This window comes from Bufo gargarizans, chromosome 6 (assembly GCF_014858855.1).
Source record: "Bufo gargarizans isolate SCDJY-AF-19 chromosome 6, ASM1485885v1, whole genome shotgun sequence".
In the NCBI taxonomy this organism is placed as follows: Eukaryota; Metazoa; Chordata; class Amphibia; order Anura; family Bufonidae; genus Bufo; species Bufo gargarizans.
Window position 1 is genome coordinate 96,946,236 of NC_058085.1, and position 24,692 is coordinate 96,970,927.

General features: G+C 41.9%; 1 protein-coding gene across 1 annotated transcript in view; it reads right to left on the reverse strand.

Moving 5' to 3' along the window:
• Positions 1-24,692, reverse strand: part of LOC122941727 (fer-1-like protein 4) — a 178,720-nt gene that overhangs the window by 36,797 nt on the left and 117,231 nt on the right. Inside the window, exons 30-38 of the mRNA XM_044299133.1 lie at positions 24,557-24,651; positions 22,234-22,359; positions 19,832-19,880; positions 14,095-14,192; positions 13,746-13,877; positions 13,556-13,666; positions 11,971-12,098; positions 3,109-3,279; positions 2,014-2,168 (exon numbers count right to left, since the gene is read on the reverse strand). Of these exons, the coding sequence (XP_044155068.1) occupies positions 2,014-2,168; positions 3,109-3,279; positions 11,971-12,098; positions 13,556-13,666; positions 13,746-13,877; positions 14,095-14,192; positions 19,832-19,880; positions 22,234-22,359; positions 24,557-24,651 (1,065 nt within the window). The remainder of the gene's footprint in view (positions 1-2,013; positions 2,169-3,108; positions 3,280-11,970; positions 12,099-13,555; positions 13,667-13,745; positions 13,878-14,094; positions 14,193-19,831; positions 19,881-22,233; positions 22,360-24,556; positions 24,652-24,692) is intronic.

Here is a 24,692-nt window from a genome sequence, read left to right on the forward strand (position 1 = left end):
GAGGACCCTGATAACGGTGACGGATAATGCTGTTCCTGTTGTGGAGCCTAGACTAGTCTATATTTATCAAAAATAACAACCAGTGTGCATACGACACCCCCCGAATTATAAAAATACCCCAAGCAATAGTGCACATTTTTTTTATTTTAATTTTTTTTTTTTCACTCCACCATTTAGCCTACAGATACGGATCGCGCTGCCAGAGTGTGTGGGCGGAGCCTGCAGTCCGGGAATCTGCATAAGCTTCGCCCACATAGTGCTGCAGAGCGATCTGTGGCTGCAGGGGAGAGAGGACTGTGAGCTTTAGGAACAGGACAAGGTGAGTAGGTACTGTGTTTTTTTGTTTTTTTTTGTGTTTTTTAACTCAGAGGGGGCACAATGGTCATGAATTTACATTTATGGAAACCTGTGGCTTTTCTTTTATAGGTCTTATAATAAAATGTTTGAAAAATGGAACAAAAGACCCAAGCCTCATCATCCTATAGTCAGAATGTGTTTAATAGCAGAAGTAGTAACACCAGCCATCCGGCCAGTAGTAGAGGCACTTGTAAACCAAGGTGGTGATAGTAGGGGTAGTGGTAGCCACCGTAGCACTCGGGACAAATACATAGCAGTGAATCGAGAGGGGGGCCAATAAGCCCACAATGATATATCTCAATCCGATAGGACTGGTAGGGAGGGTGAGGACTTTGATGATGATTGTATTTTGGACAGGACTTGGGAGTTGCATATGGGTGTTGAGGAGAAGGTGACCCCAGAGGAGGAGGGTATTGGAAGCAGCAGCAATAAAGAGCAGAGGCACCATATGGCCAAAACCTCCCAAAAACTGGCAGGGCCAGATCTGCTTCTATTATCAGCTCAGGAACTGGTGATGACACCAATACTGTGGGTGCAGGCTGAAAACATACCAGACCTAGGCCAAGCTTTGCTGCTTCTAGCTCTGTTCGAACAACTCCTATAAAGCAGTTTCTCATTCCTGTATGGCGTTTTTTCTGCATAAGCTGGCACACAAAACCACTGCCTTGTGGAAGATCTGCAGGATTAAAATAAGCCATGGGCATGCAAAGAGAAACATAGGTACCAAGGCTCTATTGCTTCACATGAGGTTGCATCACTGGATCCTGGGGAAAAATAGAACTGGGCAGCATTCCAAATCAGAACAAGTCTGTTTTCTTTGTGCCAGTCAGCCTGCACCCCAAGCAATACAGTGTCCTTGTCATCATCATAAGCTACTTCTTCTCCTGCTCAGACTCCTCCTCCTCTTTGTACTCTGCTCCATCATCAGACATACATAAAGGACTGTGTGGCCATGAAAAAAACTTTTCTTGACAATCAATTAGCCAAGTGGCCAAGTTTCCACCGATGCAGTTGCTGCCATACCACTTAGTTGTGTCAATGATGGCCCAGTTCAGGCATAGTTTTTGGACGCTTGTACAGAACAGGTCTTCTTCTGACCCCGTTGAGGAAAAATTTTGGACGCTTGGTCCCAAGAAGCCATTGTCCTTTCCCATAACACTGTTTGTGTTTAAACACCATCTGCCCCAATTTTTGGAAACATTCTAATATGGAAAAAAAATAACACATGCGATTGTGCAGTGTGTTTGTAAACATGCTGTTTGTTAACACCATCAAACATGTGTTACCCGTAGCTATATGTCAGTGTTCACTCACATTATTTGCTATTGCTATCATTGCGTTCAAGAGCTTAGGAAGGGGGGAGGGGGAGAGAGAGCAAAAGTTAGTAAAAAAAAAAACAAAAAGTGATAATAGCTTTTCATATAAAATTAGTCAAAGGAGTCTACAGGGTATAATGCACCAATTTTCAGGGTAATTGGAGCAACTTTGATTTGTGAAGAATCAATTCGGATACACATCATTAAAAAAAAAAAAATTGGTTGAATTCAACATTTCAAGAAAAGTACTCATCTCTACTAGGTACTCAATTGTGTTTATTCTTGTAATATCTGTATATGTCTATAGACACACTATCACAATAGATGTTAATTTTCTTACCTTCAGGAAATGCCTCATTGGGAATCTTAAAGATCTTGTTATTTACTTTCACCTCCTCTCTTCTATATTCTGGTGCTGGTAGACTGTGCTTCTTACATAATGAAGTTAAAATATGTGAAGGTCTGAAGGCATCTCTCCATGCATTATACCCCTCTCTGCAGGAGAAAAATATTTTACTCTATACACATTATATGTAGTAGTGAGACCTATATATTTTGTTTTGCTCAATTGTATTGTTCTTTCTGGGAGCACAATATTGATGACCTGTTCTAAGGATAGGTCATCAATATCTGGTGTGGGTCTGACTCCCAGCACTGCCACCAGTCGGCTGTTTGAAAAGGCTGTGACCTCCTCACAGCTTACCAAGCACAGCTTCATCCATTGAATAGCAGCTGTGCTTGATACTGCAGCCCAGGCCCATTCACTTGAATGGGACTGAGCCACACCTAGACCCTGTGACTAATGAACATGAAGGGAAGTGTTCCCTTCCAGCAATCGTTTCCTAGCTTCCGGAGGCATATAAGATTTTCTCCGCAGCATGGGCAGGAGAAATCACTATGCCATTGCTCGTCCCCATGCTGTCTAGTAGTCACTATTAGACAGCAAGATCTGTCGCTGGAAAGCACAGATTTTTAAGCATGCTTAAAAATCTGAATTGCCAGATGAACAAGCATTTGCTTGTTCATCGGGCAACGGCAGCAGTATTATACTGCAAGATGATCTCTAACAACTGTTCATGTGATTATCGGCCGAAAGATCGGCCAGTGTAATACAGCCTTAAGAAGAGGCTGCAGCACTCACTAGAGTGATATGGCCTGTTCAAACAGTTGACTGGCGTGGTGCTGGGAACCCCCACCAATCAGATATGGATGAACTGTCTTGAGGAAAAGTCATCAATATTTTAGGCCTTTAAACATGCCTTGAGCTACTAGTCCCTCTGTATAAGTATATATTGGATGGTCTTGAGTTATATGAAGTCAAAAGTAGGCACAATGATTGAAAGAGGGCCCAAGAGGTGGGCACAGTGGATAGTGGAGCCAAAAATGGAATGGCATTATACATCTCAGAAGGTTGTAATTATTTCTTTACACTTACACATCATATTGTAGTGCTAGGCCACAGTTTGGCCGGTGACTACTGTAGAAACGATTTTCTAGGTCCAACTTAGTCTCACCAATCAAATCGTCTGACCCAATAAGGTCATGATCAAACACAGAAATTGTCAGTTCGGATTCTGCAGGGAATGAGATGGTCATTTCGAACACTCTGAAAAAAGCAAAAAGTAATTTTAAAAAATAGTCAGCAGGCAAACATACAACATTCTTCTGATGATAAGCAACTCCCTTAACAATGGAAATAGAAAATTAAGCTATTTCGGGTATATCCACTTGAGGCGTATTTGCTGCAGATTTTCTGCTATTAGAAAATCCACGATATTATACAGTAGGGGAACCTGTAGTGTTAAAAATCAGTGCGGATTCCACAGCATGACAATTTATGCTGCGAATTTCCACAGTGGATTTCACTCTTTGCAATGCATAGTGTCAATTTTGATAGTGAAGTCCATCTGATAGCTGCTGTGCTTGGTATTGCAGTTCAACCCCCAAGATGCTACTGTCAGCGCCAATGCCTTCTCAAGCAGCTGATAGGCGGGTGTTCCAGAACTCAGACCCCAGCTATCAGATACTAATGACCCATCCAGATGATAGGTCATCAGTAGAAAGGTCTAATTTACTTAAAGGGGTTGGCCACTATCCATGTATTTGCTACTACTGTGTGGGAGGCAGGGAAAAAGTTAATTTCCTAATATATGTCATTAAGCAGATCTGCCTGTTTTTTCTATAATCTGAAGTGCAGCGTCCCACTACGTGTGTGTGGGCACTGCTTAAGAGCACTTTTTATATTATTACCAGCACAAGGTTGTTATGTACTAACTTCGCATTTGTGTAACTGCAAAATCCCTGTTAACAGGCCTATTAGGTGTAATTTATACATCCAGCCACTAGATGGGGATAAAGTTCAGGTCCTATATATACTCAGGTCAGGCCTAGTGAGACAGATTAGTCAAGGCAGATCAGATTAAATAGGATGTAGTTCTAGAAGTGAGCAGATCTGAGGTAGTCAGATCAAGTTAGTGGGAGGAAAGATAGAGTGAAGACTTCGCAACACAGATTAGTGAGTGGAGCCAACTTCGCTAGAAGGAGTTTTTTCAGATGTTAGGTGCAGAAGAGCGTTTTCCTTCTGTAGCTGGACTATAGACTTGCATCCCTGACCGGTAGGAGAAGAGTTTGCCTCCCTGGAAAAGAAACAAGCATTCCTAGGAATTCATAGGTGATAAGAGCCATTATTGAGGGCCACAGACACCTTTGCATGGTGGAGGTTTATAGCTTCAGGCAGCCACACCAACCTTCTGAGGGACAGTTGAGTTTTCCTGTCTACAAATATTTAGCTTGTAGGGAAAGTCAAGGAATAGGATCCAAAGCATCTAAAGGAACCATGTACACCTAACCCACTGCTCCAAACCCCACCAAAAGCCTGACAAGCCTTAAACAGTGGATTTGCAGTATTGTCTCTGTACCAACTAAAGACTGCATAAGTGTACTACTGCAACTGAAAACCTACCAAAGTAAAAGTTGTGAGTTGCAGCTTACCACTGTCTACCTCATTATTACTACCTATGGTTGTACCACCATTAACGGTACTGGCGTCACGACAAAATCCATCAAAGGACTCAGCTGCAACAAGCACCCCAAGCACCCTTAACATCAAGGGCACCTCAACCACCATCTTGGCTGATGCTTCCTACCACAGAGCGTGCCATGGAGGATTTCGTGCTGTCCACCTCAACACTGTGCTGCCAGCCCAGGGAGGCTATCTGCTAACCGTGTAACCGTGAGTAAGCTGATGAACTGTGTGTTATACTATTTGACCCCTCATCGGTCTACTGTGAACCTCACGTGTAGCCCCTGCGACTGGCTGGCTGCAGAAGCCACGCCCCCGAACACTCTCTGCCCTGCAGCCGAATCCGTCCATGGCTGCACGCGACATGGAAGAGCTGTTTAAAGGGACCGTCCAGATCTATTGATGACATTTTTTCAGGATAGGTCATCAGTATCTGATCAGTGGGGTCCTGACAACCGGTATCCCCGCCAATCAACTATATGAAGACGAGGCAGTGCTCCATGCGAGCGCTGCTTCCTCTTCATTACACTGCTTGTCGTCTCGCAAGTGCAGTGTAATAAAAGCACTCACTCCATTCAGGTGACTGGAGCCAGTGCTTGTAATTATACTACGTCTCTGCTCCAGAGGAGACGACGCATTGTGTAATGACCAGGAAGCTCTTCAAACAGCTGATCAGCGGGGTGACACGTGTCGGACCCCTGCTGATCAGATATTGATGACCTATCTTGATGATTGGTCATGAATATATATGGAAGGACAACCCATTTAACCCCTTCATGACCAGACTATTTTCCAATTTTTACTTTTGGCCTTCCCGGAGCCATAACTTTTATAATTTTCCATTCAAATAGCTGTATGAAGGCTTGTTTTTTTTGCGGGACAAATAGTATTTTCTATTGGCACCATCTACTTTTGAATTTGATGTGGTGTAAAGGTGTAAAATACAGATGGGGTGTAATGTAAAAAATAAATAAATAAATCTTCCACAGTATAATTACAGCGATACCACATTTGCAATTTTTTTCTTTTAATACTGAAAAAGATCATTTCAAAAAATATATTCTTTTCTTTGCATCTCCATATTCTGATCCAAATTTCTGTTTTAGAATTATGTCTACGTTGATGACTGAGGGCTCATTTTTTGCGTTGTGATCTGTAGTTTTATTATTTATACCACTTTGGAGTGTGTGGGTGAGTGGGTTTTTGATCACTTTTTTTTTTTTTTTTATGAAGCAATGAAAAAAAGTCAAATTGGCCATTTAGATATTTTTTTTTGTTATACCGTTCACCCTATGGGATACATATTTTAATAGTGATAGCTTTTTTTTTAAGTGGCGGTGCCAAAGATAATTAATATTATTACTTTATATTTATTTTTATCTTTATTTTGGAGAAAGAGGAATGATTTTAATATTTTAAAAAGCCCTCCTTATTTAAAAGCCCTCCTAGGGGATCTGAACATGCAATCTTTAGATCGCATCTCCTATAGACTGCTGTGAATTAGCATTTGCAGTCAAGTATGTGTGCCCTGCTCCTGTATTGCAGACAGGAAACATCCCATTGACTTGAATGGGTCTGCAATCTGGAAGATACAGAGTGGTTTGGAGCGGAGGCACGGATCAGAAGCCCACGGAAGCACTACAAAGTGCTTCCAAAGGATTTCTCTCTGTGCTTTTGCACCGCAAAAAAATAGAACGTGTTCTATCTTTTTGTGGTGCGGAATGTATCTTGCTGATCTCAGACCCATTGAAGTGAATAGATCCACATCTGCAAACAGCCTGCACTCAGCTGGTACCTGTGCATTGCAGACCACTATATGTGGTGCAGCACTCTTGGGGAAAGCCACCTCAGATGCGGTAGTTACAAAAGACCATGGCATCTGTCTGCGATCGGCATTATGGTCAATCACAGACATTAGCCCTGGGTCTCTTTAAAACAGCAGAAACCCAGAACAGAATCTAAACAAACCTGTCTCAGCAAACTGCACTTAACTGAAATCTAGAAAGCTGCAGTGGTTTCAGCAATCTCACCCAGCTGTGGTACACATTACCACAGTAGATATAGATAGATATAGAGATGTAAATAGATACAGTAAATGATGATAGAGAGATATCTATCTTCACATATTATATATATACTGTAGGAAGGCGCAAGGGGCCGTCATTGATGGAAGGTATGTGTCACCGAGATTCCTGGCCTCGGTGAGGTAAGAGCCGGAGCTTTAAGTGTCAGCGGCAGCTATTGCTGACTGACACTGTTTTGTTGTTAGTATGGCTGTAAATCCGATCCGGGCCAGCTCTTACTGGGAGTAGCCTAAGTGCTGGGTGGGTGGCTGCTCCCCATGCTCCAGGCTGGGTCTTTTTTGGCCTGTATAAAACCCAGCCAGCAGTCTCAGCTGGGTGTGGTTTTTCCTTCATCTGACAGAGAAGCTGGGGAGTCTGTGTTTTGGGAACTGTGAATTCGTGCCGTGCTAAAGGGCTGAGAGACGCATGCTGGTAAACAGGCCCCTAAAGACTGCTGTGGACTGCGGACGGATCCGTCCAGACTTTACATTGAAAGTCAATGGGGGGTGGATCCGTTTGAAAATTGAGCCATATTGTGTCAAATTCAAACGGATCCGCCCCCATTGACTTACATTGTAAGTCTGGACAGGATCCGTTTGCCTCCGCAAGGCCAGGCGGACACCCGAACGCTGCAAGCAGCGTTCAGGTGTCCGCCTGCTGAGCAGAGCGGAGCCCAAACGCTGCCAGACTGATGCATTCTGAGCGGATCCGCATCCACTCAGAATGCATTAGGGCAGGACGGATGCGTTCAGGGCCACTTGTGAGAGCCTTTAAACAGAACTCACAAGCGGAGCCCCGAACGCAAATGTGAAAGTAGCCTTATTGAGAAGTTGGGCCAGGCCCGGTATTTTTCTGTGTTGGACCTCACCAAAGGGTACTGGCAGGTACCCTTAATGGAGGCTGCCAAGGAAAAAACGGCTTTGATCACACCAAAGGGGCTGTATCACACTCCCGCCACGTTTCAAAGGCTAATAGACATTGTACTCCGTCAACATCAACGGTACGCTTCGGCGTACCTGGATGATATCGTTATCCACAGCACTGACTGGGAAAGTCACCTACCTAAAGCACAGGCTGTAGTGGACTCCCTTAGGAAGGCTGGCTTAACCGCTAACCCAAAAAAGTGTGCGATAGGGTTAGGAGAGACTGAGTACCTGGGGTATGTAATTGGGCGCGGAATTATTAAACCTCAGGTGAACAAAATTGAGGCAATTAGCAATTGGCCCCGACGTGTCACTGCTCGCCAAGTTTAGCTGTTCCTGGGTATGGTGGGGTACTATATGAGGTTTGTCTCCAATTTTGCTACAGTCGCCACACCATTGACAGGCCTTTTAAAGGGACGCAAGTCAGTGACTGTTCAGTGGAATGAGTAGGCGGAAAAGGCTTTCTCTGCTTTGATTTCTACCCTGTGTGGGTCCCCGGTATTGGTGATGCCTGACTTCAAGAGGGAGTTTGTGGTACAGACCGATGCCTCTGAAGTAGGCCTTGGAGCTGTACTCTCTCAGGACATCAATGGGCAGGAACATTCCTGTTGTTTTCCTGAGCCGCAAACTTACCCCAGCCGAGACTAGGTACAGTATAGTGGAGAAAGAGTGCCTGGCCGTCAAGTGGGCACTCAAGTCTCTCCGCTATTATCTGTTGGGGAGAAAGTTTCATCTGGTGACCGACCACTCTCCTCTCAAGTGGATGAGCCAAGCCAAAGAGGAATGCTCGGGTCACCAGATTGTTCTTATCTTTACAAAACTTCAAGTTTTCCGTAGAACATAGAGCAGGCAGGTTACAGGGAAATGCAGATGCCATGTCCCGGGTACGATGTCTGGCGGGTGTTCACCCCCTCAGGGTTGAACAAAGGGGGAGGTATGTAGGAAGGCGCAAGGGGCCGTCATTGATGGAAGGTATGTGTCACCGAGATTCCTGGCCTCGGTGAGGTAAGAGCCGGTAGCTTTAAGTGTCAGCGGCAGCTATTGCTGACTGACACTCTTTTGTTGTTAGTATGGCTGTAAAGCCGATCCGGGCCGGCTCTCACTGGGAGTAGCCAAAGTGCTGGGTGGGTTGCTTCTCCCCACGCTCCAGGCTGGGTCTTTTTTGGCCTATATAAAACCAAGCCAGCAGTCTCAGCTGGGTGAGGTTTTTCCTTCATCTGACAGAGAAGCTGGGGAGTCTCTGTGTTTTTGGAACTGTGAATTCGTGCCGTGCTAAAGGGCTGAGAGACGCATGCTGGGTGGGACACAGGCCCCTAAAGCCTGCTGTGGACTGCGGATGGAAAACTGCTAAACAAGTGAAGATTTTGTTCTATGGACATTGCATGATGTGAACAAACACCAAGACTGTGAACGGTCATTTTGTTTTTCGTTATGTGTGAATAAACACCGAACTGTTTAAGTTAAAGACTTTGTGATTGCCTCTATACTGCATCCGCTAGCCTGTCTACCAGAGAAAAACCTCACAATACACACACACACCCTAAACACCTATGTACATATCCACACACATGTATGTATTTTATATACAGTGAGGAACAGAGGTATTTGAACACCCTGCGATTTTGCAAGTTCTCCCACTGAGAAATCATGGAGGGGTCTGAAATTCACATTTTAGGTGCTTTCCCACTTTGAGAGACAGAATAAAATAAAATAAAAAATCAGGAAATCACATTGTATGATTTTAAAGAATGTATTTGTCTTGCACTGCTGAACATAAGTATTTGAACACCTGAGAAACAGCAAGAATTCTGTCTCTCAAAGACCTGTTACTGTGCCTTTAAAAAGTCCACCTCTACTCCACTCATTAATCTAACTCAGTAGCACCTGTCTGAGCTCTTTAAAGAAACCTGTCCACCCCACAGTCAGTCAGACGCCAACTACTACCATGGGCAAGACCAAAGAGCTGTCAAAAAACACCAGAGACAAAATTGTGGATCTTCACAAGGCTGGAAATGGCTACCGGGCAATTGCCAAGCAGCTTGGTGAAAATGGATCAACTGTTGGAGCAATTGTTAGAAAATGGAAGAGGCTAAAGACGACTGTCAGTCTCCCTTGGACTGGGGCTCCATGCAAGATCTCACCTCGTGGGGTATCACTGATGATAAGAAAGGTGAGGAATCAGCCCAGAACTACAAGGGAGGAGCTGGTCAATGACATGAAGAGAGCTGGGACCACAGTTTCAAAGGTCACTGTCGGTAGAACACTACGCTGTCACGTCATGGTTTCAAATCATGCATTGTGCGGAAGGTTCCCCTGCTCAAGTCATCACATGTCCAGGCCTGTCAAGTTTGCCAGTGACCATCTGGATGTTCCAGAGGAGGTACGGGAGAAAGTCATGTGGTCAGATGAGACCAGAGTAGAACTTTTTGGTTTAAACTTCACTCGTCGTGTTTGGAGGAAAAAGAAGGATGAGTTGCATCCCAAGAACACCACCCCTACTGTGAAGCATGGGGGTGGTAACATCATGCTTTGGGGGTGCTTTTCTGCGAAGAGGACAGGACGACTGCACTGTATTAAGGAGAGGATGAATGGGGACATTTATTGTGAGATTTTGAGCAACAATCTCCTTCCCTCAGTCAGAGCATGTCACGGACGGTGTACAGGAAACAAGACAATGCAACATGCATATATGACTCACTGGATACAAAGCTAAGGAACCAAAAGGGAGACCCCTGCACAAAACCTGGCACTTTCCCTGGCTGCTCAGCCTATGCAAAGATCCCAAAGGTGGATGGTTGCATATCCACGTACCTCGACTATATAACCCCTGAACACCCTACAATAGTGAGGGGACACGACCACCGGCTCCCTACACCAGACACGGAGGGAGTCAGGGTCACCTGGGATCCAGCAAACAGAAAATAACAGATAAATGTACAGCACTTAACTTTGTAGCAGACTGGGAAACAGGATCAGCATGCACACACACTCCAGGAAGTAGTATAAGCTGCCCAGTAATGCATTATGGGGCGGAATTTAAAGGGATGCAATCAGTCCAACTACATGACAGCTGAGAGAGGCTAACGAGATGAGGAACTGAACACCACAACAAGGAAAACTCAAGGAGGAGGTTCTGAAAGGCTTCTGTCAGAGCTTCTCAGCTGTCTGGTTGTGACAGAGCATTGAAGAAGGTTCGTGGCTGGGTCTTCCAACATGACAACGACCCGAAGCACACAGCCAAGATAACCAAGGAGTGGGTCTGTAAGAAGCATATCAAGGTTCTGGAGCAGCCTAGCCAGTCTCCAGACTTAAATCCAATAAAACATCTTTGGAGGGAGCTGAAACTCCGTGTTGCTCAGCGACAGCCCCAAAACCTGACAGATCTAGAGGAGATCTATGTGGAGGACTGGGCCAAAATCCCTGTTGCAGTGTGTGCAAACCTGGTCAAGAACTACAGGAGACGTTTGACCTCTGTAATTAAACAAAGTCTTCTGTACAAAATATTAAAACTGATTTTCTCAGGTGTTCAAATACTTATGTTCAGCAGTGCAAGACAAATACATTCTTTAAAAATCATACAATGTAATTTCCTGATTATTTTTTTTTTATTCTGTCCCTCAGAGTGGAAATGCAACTATAGTGTGAATTTCAGACCCCTCCATGATTTCTAAGTGGAAGAACTTGCAAAATCGCAGGGTGTTCAAATACTTCTGTTCCTCACTGTGTATCACATTGTGGGAAAAGCAGTAACCTTTATTCAATGCTGGGAATGTAGGATTGCTATCATTATGTTGATTTCTCTGTGTAGTTATTTGAACTGATGAGATGACACCTGAGGTGCTGTTGTTACTATGGCATCACAAGTAGTGATGTGACTGCTCCTCTGAAGATGCTTGCTGTGATGCATGCTGGGATTTTTACTTTCACTTTGCAGCGGCTCCGCTCACACAGCCTCTCATCAACATGAGCATGCTATGCTGAATGCAGTAGAATAATTATATACACAGTGTATCTGTTATGATACAAATACCTCTTGGCATTACCGTAGTTATTGTCTGGGGCACTTTAGTGTTTCTTATACTTATGGTGGCCAACCCTTTTAACAGGTTCACACCACAGGTCTTCTAGTTTTTGCCGTGTCCTTCTTGTGTCACTTGATTCATATTTTAAGAATTAAGTGACCGTACCCATGACATTTTGTTGTACCATGACAATCTCATGTGATAAATGTATTTGTATGTATATGTTGTATATTAGTGGCACCTTTAAGTACGGTAAGTGTTACTTACTCTCCAAACACTGGGTTCAGTTGCTTCGGAATGTATCTTTCTTTGCTGTCCACTGTGTGTTCTCCCACTTTTACTATGACATATGGATCTGCCTTACCATTTGGATCAGCCGGGGCTAAATTAGTTGCCTATAATAAAACATTGAAGGTGTAATACACATTTTATAGTTATCTCTCTCGTCATCACAGTACTAGATTAGCCTCTGTCCCATTGATGTAAATATATGAATATTTCAGGTTGGAAAAACATAAGGTTCAAGGTTGATCCCAAACTTGGGCAGTTTGGGGGCTTCAAACTAGGAAAGGACAGTGGCTGTTCTGGGGTAAGAAACTAGGTAGGAGCAATTGTGTAGGTCCAATAATGGACACTGCTTAGATTGTCTTATGGACAGGGAGCTTTTTGCTTTTGTCTGGTTTGGTCATTGATTTTGATTATTTTGCATTGTACTTTTTTGTTACTTGCTGAATATGTTGATGCTATATAAATAAAGATTATCATATTAGATCCTGGAGACAACTGAGGAGCCACTGAATAATGGGGATTATATCAATGGATCATAGTGAATTGGTTTTAGATTTCAGTAGATTTTATAAGGAAGCCATGTTTTGTTTTAAATACAAAAAAACAGGCAAACTACAGATTTGACAGTCATTTTTAAGCTTTTTAAATTCTTGACTGTTTACTAATGAGCATCATCAACTGGTGACAGAGACCCTGATTGAACCGTAGGCGCACTGTCTTCTATTGACCCAGTCACTTTTTTTAAGGGCATCTGTCAGCAGATTTGTACCTATAAAACTGGCTGACCTGTTTCATGTGCACTTGGCAGCTGAAGGCATCTGTGTCGGTCCCATGTTCATATGTGCCCGCATTGCTGAGAAAAGTGATGTTTTAATATATGCAAATGGTTTGCCCTGGAACTATTACAGGAAATTTAAAGAAAATCGCTAGGTCACAAAAGTGACCGAGCATTTTAATCAGTGTATTTGTAGGGAAGCATAAAACTGGTGAGAGATTCCCTTTAAAATGATGTAAGTGAGGCAGTCATATATATTTTGCTTTGTATATTAACTATTAAAGAGGACCTTTTACTGCTTCTGACATGCCTGTTTTAAGAGCTACATGCATTCCCCATGTAATAACAATTCTGGAGCATCTATTCTTATGGCTCTATGTTGTGATAGTCCTTTATTATTTCTACTAGAGGTTATGAAAGAATTGCTATCAGTATGCAGTAAGGGTACAGGGGGGGTGGTAACCAGTTGGGGGTGTGTCCCTGCTTGGACTCACTCTATCCAATCGGTGCTGCTATTTTCAGACTGTACAGGTACACACTACCAATAGTTACCTCCCCTCTGTACCCTAACTGCAGACTGCTAGCAATTCATCCATAACGTCTAGTAGAAATAATAAAGGAATGGAACAACATATAATCATAAGAACAGATGATCCAGAATTGTTATTACATGGGGAATGCATGAAGCTATTAAAACAGGCGTGTCAGGAGAGGGGACAGGTCCTTTGTACATTTACAGTAATTTATAATGAGGATCTACATAAACCCCACCTATATAAGTGTACTCACTTTGACAATGTAAATTCTCACAAGCACTTTCACTGGCCGGTTCCTCGGCACACCTCTCATTATCTGGAACTCGTCAGTGGCCTCACTTGAAGGGTAGATATAGAAGGAACCCTACAAAACACTTTTTGAGGTAAAAAAAAAGATCTTATATTTCACAACCAGTAATATATTGACTGACAGCAAAACGCACCTTGTACTTTCCCATGAAGTTATCATCGTCGTTACCATCGTCATCATCCAATGCCTTGCCCTGCTTCAGAATAAACGTATGGAGCCAGTCTTCAAAATTATCAAATTCATTTTCAAGTTCTCCTTTATAAATCTGCAGAACATTGTTCTGGGTTAGCTCATGAGAATTTACAGATTTACAATGCATATAAACCAATGTATGTAGGGAAATTAATAAGACTTCATTTCTGATGTACAATGATCTCCCAGGTTTAAATGGTTATCATGTTACATACAGTATACAACTGTTCAATAATAAAACAATAGGCAAGTAGCAAAAGGTTCACATCAATGTAATTACTCAAACATACCTTTAAAGTGGAAATTACTTTCCTCTTTGGTTTCACGATCTCTACTTCGACTATTTCTTCCTCCCCTGCAGCATCTAAGGAGTGGATATTCACTGCATCTAAATTCAAGATTCATGTATTAGTATGTGAGATATTGTGCAATTACACACGTCATAAAATTAGAGGTAGGTGGAGAGTCCATAAAAATTATTTCAGGGATTTAGGTCAAAAGCTTAGGGCAAGGACCTCAAAGGTAGTGTTTTCCTAAATACTGCCTGTACCACGAGCCACACAAGAAAGGCAGCAGAAGATTAGGGAGGTTAACAAGTGGCTCAAGAACTGGTGTAGGAAGGAGGGATGTGGGTTCCTGGAGAACTGGGCCGACTTCTCTGTTGGCTACAGGCTCTATCGTAGGGACGGGCTGCACCTCAATGGGGAGGGGGCAGCTGTGCTGGGGAGAAAGATGGCTAGAAGGTTGGAGGAGTGTTTAAACTAGGGACTGGGGAGGGTAATTAAGTTACAGGATGGGAAGATAGTGCACATAGAGACCGGGGGTGAGGTAATGTGACTGGGGGAGGAATGGAAAGAGTGACTAGAACAGTTCAGAAGGAAAGGTGTAGGGTAAAAAATATACATAAACCTCTTAATTGTATGTATACTAATGCCAGAAGCCTGACTTATAAAACTGGGGAACTGGAATAAGTTATGTGTGAGGAGGACTATGACATAGTGGGAATAATTGAGACATGGCTGGATGATGGCTATGACTGGGCAGTTAATGTACAAGGTTACAGTCTGTTTAGAAAGAATCGTCAAAACCGGAGAGGGGGAGGGGTTTGCCTTTATGTAAAGTCTTGTCTAAAGTCCACACTCCGTGAAGATATAAGTGAGGGACATGGACATGTGGAGTCACTGTGGGTAGAAATACATGGAGCTAAAAACAATAATAAATTACGGTTAGGAGTTTACTATAAACCACCTAATATACCAGAGTCCACAGAAAATCTACTACTAAACGAGATAGACGAGGCGGCAAATAATGAGGTGGTTATTATGGGGGACTTCAACTACCCATATATAGACTGGGAAACTGAAACTTGTATATCTCAAAACAGATTCTTGGCAATAACCAAAGAAAATTACCTCTCACAGGACCCGACTAGAAGGACGCCCATACTGGACTTAGTATTAAACAATAGGCCTGACAGAACAACAGACGTGCAGGTTAGGGGACACCTGGGAAATAGTGACCATAAAGTAATAACATTCCAATTATCATTCAAAAGAGCTTTTCTACAGGGAGGAACAAAAATACCAAACTTCAAAAAAGCTAAATTTAGCCAACTAAGAGAGGCCATAGGCCTAACTAATTGGGACAAAGTCCTCAAGAATAAAAATACAGCCACAAAATGGGATATCTTTAAAAGCATCCTAAAATATCACTGTGAGAGGTACATACCATATGGGAATAAAAGGTTAAGGAACAAAAAGAAACCAATTTGGATAAATAGAACTGTAAAGAAAGCAATAAATGACAAAAAGAAAGCATATAAATCACAAAAACAGGAGGGTAGCACGGAAACACTGAAAAACTATAAAGGAAAAAAATAGAACATGTAAAAAACAAATAAAAAACAAAAGCAGCCAAACTAGAGACCGAGAGATTAATTGCCAAAGAGAGTAAAACTAACCCTAAAATTCTCTTCAATTATATAAATGTTAAAAAGTATAAATCTGATGGTGTCGGCCCTTTAAAGAGTAATGAGGGGGGGAGTCGCAGAGAGCGACAAGGAGAAAGCAAAGCTGTTAAATATTTTTTTCTCCAATGTATTCACTGAGGAAAATTGTCAGATGACATGCAGAATGTAAAAATAAATTCCCCATTAAAAGTGTCCTGTCTGACCCAGGAAAAAGTACATCAGCGACTTAAAAAGATTAAAATAGACAAATCGCCAGGAACGGATGGCATACACCCCCGTATCCTAAGGGAATTAAGTAATGTCATAGCCAGACCCTTATTTCTAATATTTGCGGACTCTATACTGACAGGGAATGTCCCACAGGATTGGCGAATGGCAAATGTGGTGCCAATATTCAAAAAGGGTCCAAAAACAGAGCCTGGAAACTATAGGCCGGTAATTTTAACATCTGTTGTGGGTAAACTGTTTGAAGGTTTCCTGAAAGATGCTATCTTAGAGCATCTCAACGGAAATAAGCAAATAACGCCATATCAGCATGGCTTTGTGCGGGATCGGTCATGCCAAACTAATTTAATCAGTTTCTATGAGGAGGTAAGTTCTAGACTTGACAGCAGCGAATCAATGGATGTCGTATATCTGGACTTCTCCAAAGTATTTGACACTGTACCACATAAAAGGTTAGTATATAAAATGAGAATGCTCGGACTGGGAGAAAACGTCTGTATATGGGTAAGTAACTGGCTCAATGATAGAAAACAGAGGGTGGTTATTAATGGTACACACTCAGATTGGGTCACTGTCACTAGTGGGGTACCTCAGGGGTCAGTATTGGGCCCTAGTCTCTTCAATATATTTATTAATGATCTTGTAGAAGGCTTGCATAGTAAAGTATAAATTTTTGCAGATGACACTAAACTGTGTAAAGTAATTAACACTGAAGAGGACAGTATACTACTACAGAGGGATCTGGATAAATTGGAGGCTTGGGCAGATAAGTGGCAGATGAGGTTTAACACTGACAAATGTAAAGTTATGCACATGGGAAGGAATAATGCAAGTCACCCGTACATACTAAATGGTAAAACACTCGGTAACACTGATATGGAAAAGGATATAGGAATTTTCATAAACAGCAAACTAAGCTGCAAAAACCAGTGTCAGGCAGCTGCTGCCAAGGCCAATAAGATAATGGGTTGCATCAGAAGGGGCATAGATGCCCGTGATAAGAACATAGTCCTACCACTTTACAAATCGCTAGTCAGACCACACATGGAGTATTGTGTTCAGTTCTGGGCTCCTGTAAACAAGGCAGACGTAGCAGAGCTGGAGAGGGTCCAGAGGAGGGCAACTAAAGTAATAACTGGAATGGGGCAACTACAGTACCCTGAAAGTTTATCAAAATTAGGGTTATTCACTTTAGAAAAAAGACGACTGAGGGGAGATCTAATTAATATGTATAAATATATCAGGGGTCAGTACAGAGATCTATCCCATCATCTGTTTATCCCCAGGACTGTGACTGTGACGAGGGGACATCCTCTACGTCTGGAGGAAAGAAGGTTTGTACACAAACATAGAAAAGGATTCTTTACGGTTAGAGCAGTGAGACTATGGAACTCTCTGCCTGAGGAGGTGGTGATGGTGAGTACAATAAAGGAATTCAAGAGGGGCCTGGATGTATTTCTGGAGTGTAATAATATTACAGGCTATAGCTACTAGAGAGGGGTCGTTGATCCAGGGAGTTATTCTGATTGCCTGATTGGAGTCGGGAAGGAATTTCTTATTCCCCTAAAGTGGGGAAAATTGGCTTCTATCTCACAAGTTTTTTTTTGCCTTCCTCTGGATCAACTTGTAGGATGACAGGCCGAACTGGATGGACAAATGTATTTTTTCGGCCTTATGTACTATGTTATGTACTATGTTACTATAAGACATCCTTTCATTTCTACAAATCTAGATCTGATGACTGGGTCCAAGGGAATTCTCATGAATGACTTTACTTTTCAGCTCAAAATATTAATGCCTTATACTGTACCATCATGTCTATGATTATTTCTAATATTCAAAGCCTCTAAATTATTAATCAAATGGGTTTTCCTGTGCTTAGATATTGATGGCCTATCTATCAATAACAGATCAGTGGGCATCTAACACCCAACAACCCCACTACCCTAGCTGCTTTGGGTAGTCACTGGTGCCAAAAACTACACAGTGGATGGAGACGGAAGCAAAAGGCTTCACTCACTGAGTAGTGGCTGGGCGGCGGTACTGCAGCTCAGCTCCTATTCACGTGCTGGAAACCACAAGGTAGATGGAGCCTTCTGCTCCACAGCTGATCAGTGGCAGTGCTGGTTGTTGGCTGTCCACCTATTTGATATTGATGACTTAACTTGTGGATTGGCCATCAATATCTATACTTGCAATATAAGTGATACCGCGCACGGGATTTGTACCTGGAATAAAATATAGTAAAGTAGAGAAGAATGCGATTGCTGATATACCTTATAGCTTGTCTTCCCTGCCGTACCACACGATTCTACAGCGTTCACTTTCCAAAACAGCGCTTCTGTGCTGGAATTCGTGTCTTCTTGTTGTGAGTCCAGGCTCTCACCACTAGTAGGTACGTTTTTCAGGTTAACAGCGTGCGCCCCGGCTGGTGACGCGAAGCTGTGTAAAAAGGAGTAGGCTAGTGACGTCACTCCTGCAGCTACAGAGTGATGCAGGTGCCAAAAAACCTCCAACGCGTTTCGGATAGACGCTGTCCTTCCTCAGTGAGTATTACAGGGCTCTTCTAATGCTCCCTTTTTATGCGCTCCATAGGTACTCCTTTTTAACCCCTACAGTTCAGTCCTACTCAAACACAAAGAGCTCTATTTTAGCATTTAGGCCGTTTGGTATTAAGGAATCCATATTAAAAATCCAGTTTGATTCGGCTCTAGACATTTCTTTTATGAAATCTCCACCCCTTTTATTTTTCCTAACCAGTTCTACTCCACAAAAATTAGAGCCAGAAAACTTCCCGCTATGTTTTTCTCTGTAATGACGTGACAAAGGATGTCTTTCATATTTTCGCTGTATGTTATATACATGCTCCCCTATCCTTTTCTTCAGTTGTCTGTTTTGGAAAGTGAACGCTGTAGAATCATTTGGTACAGCGGGGAAGATAAGCTATAAGGCACATCAGCAATCTCATTCTTCTCTACCCGCCTCCCACTTTACTATATTTTATTCCAGGTACAAATCCTGTGCGCGGTATCATTTATATTGCAAGTCAGTTTGTTTATTTAGCAGCAGTGTTGCGGTCCTGCTGCGATACTGCAGCCCAACTTAGCGAGGCACAAAGCTAAGCGCTATTGTCGCAATTAATCACGGTACCACGCTCCAATATCTATACTTGACTGCACAGCTCCCCCCTCCTCTGTAACCTGCTCATGACAGCTTGCATATGTTCTGTTAAAGGGAACCTGTCACATACAAGGTTTATGACTCTATGCAACAGGTTAGGAGAATAAAGAGAATAACTCTTTGAAATATATTTAAAGAATAATGTTATTCTTTGACCTGCTAGAAAGGTACATGATGTAATGTGTAGTGAAGGTAATCTTCTTACCAATGTCTGTATTTGTGAGTTATCCCCTCCCTTCTGCTTCTCAGCTGTGTCATGTGACCAGCAATCAGACTTTCCAAATAATACAATATCTTATATGTGGACAGAAAGTCAGTTTCTCTATGTGTTCCTATAGGAGCCTCAATGTCAGTCTCATAGGAATGAATAGAGACGTAACTGACTTCCTGTCCTGTGTCTGTTGGAGATTAGAGAGTTGGTCACATGACACAGCTGAGAATTAGAAGGGAGGGGATATCTCACTGATGAGAAGATTACATTCACTATACATTACATCATGTACCTTTCTTACAGGTCAGAGAATAAAAATGTTTGTGGGAGTTCTTTTTTAATACAGAGTTAGCTTAAGTTTGCCTTTTGCTAATGTATTTAGTTTCTTTTTGCAATTCTTGCTATCCCACCCACCCACTCCCTGACCCAGAAGTTAATTTACCTCCACCTTCTTCATTTTCACCTTCTTCATCATCTTCAGGAGCATCCACCTAAAATAAAGTAATAGTTTAATAATCATCTCACTGTACAGTGTATTTTACAGTTGCAAGAAAAAGTGTGTGAACTCTTTGGAATAATATGGATTTCTGCACAAATTGATCATAAAATGTGATCTGATCTTCATCTAAGTCACAACAATAGACAATCACAGTCTGCATAAACTAATAACACACAAAGAATTAAATGTTGCCATATTTTTATTGAACACACCATGTAAACATTCACAGTGTAGGTGGAAAAAGTATGTGAACCCTTGGATTTAATAACTGGTTGAACCTCCTTTGGCAGCAATAACTTCAACCAAATGTTTCCTGTAGTTGCAGATCAGATGTGCACAGCGGCCAGGAGTAATTCTTGACCATTCCTCTTTACATAACTGTTTCAGTTCAGCAATATTCTTGGGATGTCTGGTGTGAATCGTTTTCTTGAAGTCATGCCACAGCATCTCAATCCGGTTGAGGTCAGGACTCTGACTGGGCTATTTTCTTTTGTTTAAGCCATTCTGTTGTTGATTTACTTCTAACCTTTGGGTCGTTGTCCTGTTGCAACACCCATCTTCTGTTGAGCTTCAGCTGGTGGACAGATGGCCTTAAGTTCTCCTGCAAAATGTCTTGATAAACTTGGGAATTCATTTTTCCTTCGATGATAGCAATCCTCCAGGCCGTGACGCAGCAAAGCAGCCCCAAACCATGATGCCCCCACCACCATACTTCACATTTGGGATGAGGCTTTGATGTTGGTGTGCTGTGCCTCTTTTTCTCCACACATAGTGTTGTGTCTTTCTTCCAAACAACTCAACTTTGGTTTCATCTGTCCACAGAATATTTTGCCAGTACTGCTGTAGAACATCCAGGTGCTCTTGTGCAAATTGTAAACGTGCAGCAATGCTTTTTTTGGACCGCAGTGGCTTCCTCTGTGGTATCCTCCCATGAAATCCATTCTTGTTTTAGTGTTTTACGTATTGTAGATTCGCTAACAGGGATGTTAGCATATGCCAAAGACTTTTGTAAGTCTTTAGCTGACACTCTAGGATTCTTCTTCACCTCATTGAGCAGTCTGCGCTGTTCTCTTGCAGTCATCTTTACAGGACGGCCACTCCTAGGGAGAGTAGAAGGCTTTTGGAGATACTTTTATAACTCTTTTCAGCTTTATGCAAGTCAACAATTCTTAATCGTTAGTCTTCTGAAATCTCTTTTGTGGGAGGCATAATTCACATCAGGCAATGCTTCTTGTGAAAAGCAAACCCAGAACTCATGTGTGTGTTTTATAGGGCAGGGCAGCTGTAACCAACACCTCCAATCTCATCTCATTGATTGGACTCCAGTTGGCTGACACCTCACTCCAATTAGCTCTTGGAGATGTCATTAGTCTAGGGGTTCACATACTTTTTACACCTGCATTGTGAATGTTTACATGGTGTAATAATTTAATTCTTTGTGTGTTATTAGTTTATGCAGACTGTGATTGTCTATTGTTGTGACTTAGATGAAGATCAGATCACATTTTATGACCAATTTGTGCAGAAATCCATATCATTCCAAAGGGTTCACATACTTTTTATTGCAACTGTAAATGGGGCATCAAATCTTGACCAAATAAAAAAATAAAAAAAAAAAAAAAAATCCTCCAACGCAAGTTTTTTGGGTGGAATTGATTTAAATAGGAATTTGAGAAAATATGTAGGGGTTCCCCCTGATAGTAGGGCTGGGAAACATTGAACTAGAGAGGAAGGGTATTGCCATCACTACATCGATTTACACCTGCTTCTACTATTTTTATGTTCTTGAAGAACTGTAGTAATAAAATTGTTGAACTGGAGAACTGTTGGCCAACTAGATGTCACGCCCTAGTGTGTTGGTTGGAGGGGGGGGGGGGCGGTAGCCCTACCCCGAACATAGGAGGGAAAGGGAAAAGGAAATAAGGCCTGAAAACTAGGGAAGGAAGATTGACACGTCCTAGTGAAAACCCTAATCAAAGCCCTGACTGACTACCAGTATGAACAGACCCCAGAGGTAGGTGAGTTCATACACAGGAATACCTAAAGTCCTATCTAACCCTAAAGGACCCTGGTACCAATGACAGGAAAGAGACATCCTGTTCCTCCAAAAGGAAGGATGAATGGGAGTCTCCCTAAGGCCTAATGCAAAAGAACAAAGAAATGCAACACACAGAAAAGCCAAAATATGAAGGGAAATGTAACACTTAATTTGTAAGAAGCTATGACAGCACCATGTACTCAGCCGAGATCTGCTTCAGTTAAGGATGGCTTGTAATGGGATTGACTTAAATGATAAATTTTTAAGATATTCCCCCTAATAATATAGTAAAAGGAAATGCACATACATTGTCTGTTAATTCTTTCATAGATTCATAGTATTTTGACCACCAGTCCAGCTCTTCAGGGTCCGGACGCTCTTCCTCTAGCTCTTCATCTTTAGTAACTGTTTTTCCCAAGCTCTTCAAAGGGTCCTGAAATATATAGGCATCCAATATGTAGCTAAAATTAGCATGTACTACATAATGTATTGTACTGGGATGAGATGAGCAGCATTTTGATTGCCCCAACACTATATTTGCTGTTTTTATACATGGTTTTTGAATACGTTCATGTTACATAGTTAATACGGTTGAAAAAAGACATACGTGCATTAAGGTCAACCAAGGGATAGGTGGGGATGCGAATCCCAAAAGGAATTGAGACTCAGATTTCTACACGTTTTCATAAGCATTAATGTTTTTTACTTTTAATAATTCGTCTAAACCCTTTTTAAAACTGTCTACTGTTCCTGCTGTGACCACGTCCTGAGGAAGTCTATTCCACAGATTTACAGTTCTTACAGTAAAGAAGCTTTGACGCTTCCGGAGACTGAACTTTTTCCTCTCCAATCGGAGGCAGTGCCCCCTTATCTTTTGAGCGCATTTTACATGGAACAGCTTTTCACTGTATTTTTTGTATGGCCCATTTATATATTTGTAAAGGTTAATCATGTCCCCCCTTAGATGTCTCTTCTCAGACAAAATAAATTAAATTCTTTTAATCTTTCTTCATAACTAAGACCCTCCATTCCTCTTATCAGTTTAGTCGCTCTCCTCTGTACTTTTTCCGGCTGCACTGTGTCCTTTCTATGTACTGGTGCCCAGAACTGAACTGCATATTCCAGATGAGGCCTGACCTATGCTTTGGTGGTAGTATTACTCTAAATCTATTTAGGAACTCTGCCTTTTCCTTATCTTCAGTAACTGCCTCCCCTTTACCATTATTTAGGAGACCTACCTGCTCAGACCTAGGTTTTTTAGCATTTATATATTTAAAAAACTTTTTGGGATTTGTTTTGCTTTCTTTTGCTACCTGCTGTTCGTTTTGTATCTTTGCTAATTTTATCTCATTTTTGCTGATTTTATTAAGCCCTTTGTAATCTTCAAACGCTACAGCTGACCCCTCAGATTTGTAGTTTTTAAATGCCCTCTTTTTATGTTTTATTGCCCTTTTTACAGTAGCTGTAAGCCATGAAGGGTTAAATTTTAGCCTTTTATACTTGTTACCTAAAGGGATACATTTTTTTGTGAAATTACTCAATGTGGATTTGAAGCTCTCCATTTATCCTCAGTATTATTTTGCGACAGTAGCTTCTCCCAGTCTATGCCCTGAAATGCTGCCCTCAACCCAGAAAAATTAGCTTTTTTGAAATTCAGTGTCTTTGCTCTGCCTGACAGTTTGCTTTTTATAGTTTAGCGGAATATAATTATATTGTGGTCACTATAACCTAGTGTTTCTCGAACAGTGACATTACCAACAAGCTCTGCATCAATAGAAATTACCAGATCCAACAGAGTATCGCCCCTAGTGGGAGCTTCTACAAACTGGCCCATAAAGTGGTTCTGCAGCAAGTTGAGGAATTTTCTCCCCTTTGCGGTTGAGGCAGAACCATGACCCCAGTCAATATCTAGGAAGTTAAAATCTCCCATTATGACCACTGTACCAGCCTGTGCCGCCAGCTCTATTTGTTATACAGTTGCGTTTCTATCTCGTATGTGATGTTAGGGGGTCTATAGATTACATCAAGTATTATTTTTTCAGTGTTTATACTTTGAACTTCCACCCATAAGGTTTCTACATCCTCACCATCCTCACCCACAATTGCCTCTTTCACACTTATCTTCAGATCACTCCTCACATACAGGTACACACCACCACCTTTTCTATTGACCCTGTCTTTCCTAAAAAGTGTAAAACCCTCAATATTTAGAGCCCAGTCATGCGAAGAGTCCAACCATGTCTTAGCCACACGAATTACATCTATGTGTTCTTCTGGTACCATAGCCTCCACCTCCCCCATTTCTCTTGCTAGACTTGCTAGACTGTATTTAGGATGAAATTATTTGAAATATTTAGTACTGTACAGTATATAAGTCCATTATTACTTTGTTGGTAGTGTACCAAATGGAAAAGAGCATCCCCATACATATGTAATAATGCAGTAAGATCTTATGGGCAGGGACCGCTCTCTCCTTTTATCTTACTGTTTGCTCAATTACTTGTCATTTTACGTGTATTATCTCCCCATTTGTAAATCACTGCAGAAGTTATAGGTATTATATAAATATTAGACTTTTCATAGGATATGTTAATGCACAATTATATCATAATCTGGAGATCCTCTAATACCTTTATTATATTGAGAGGGTTGAATTTCTTGTCGTTTTCATCATCCATAGTTATCGCTGCTGGTGGAGGAGGCAATCGAGGCAAGACTTTCTTTTCTGCAAAAATGCAAAATCCAGTTAGTTATAGTCCAGCCACA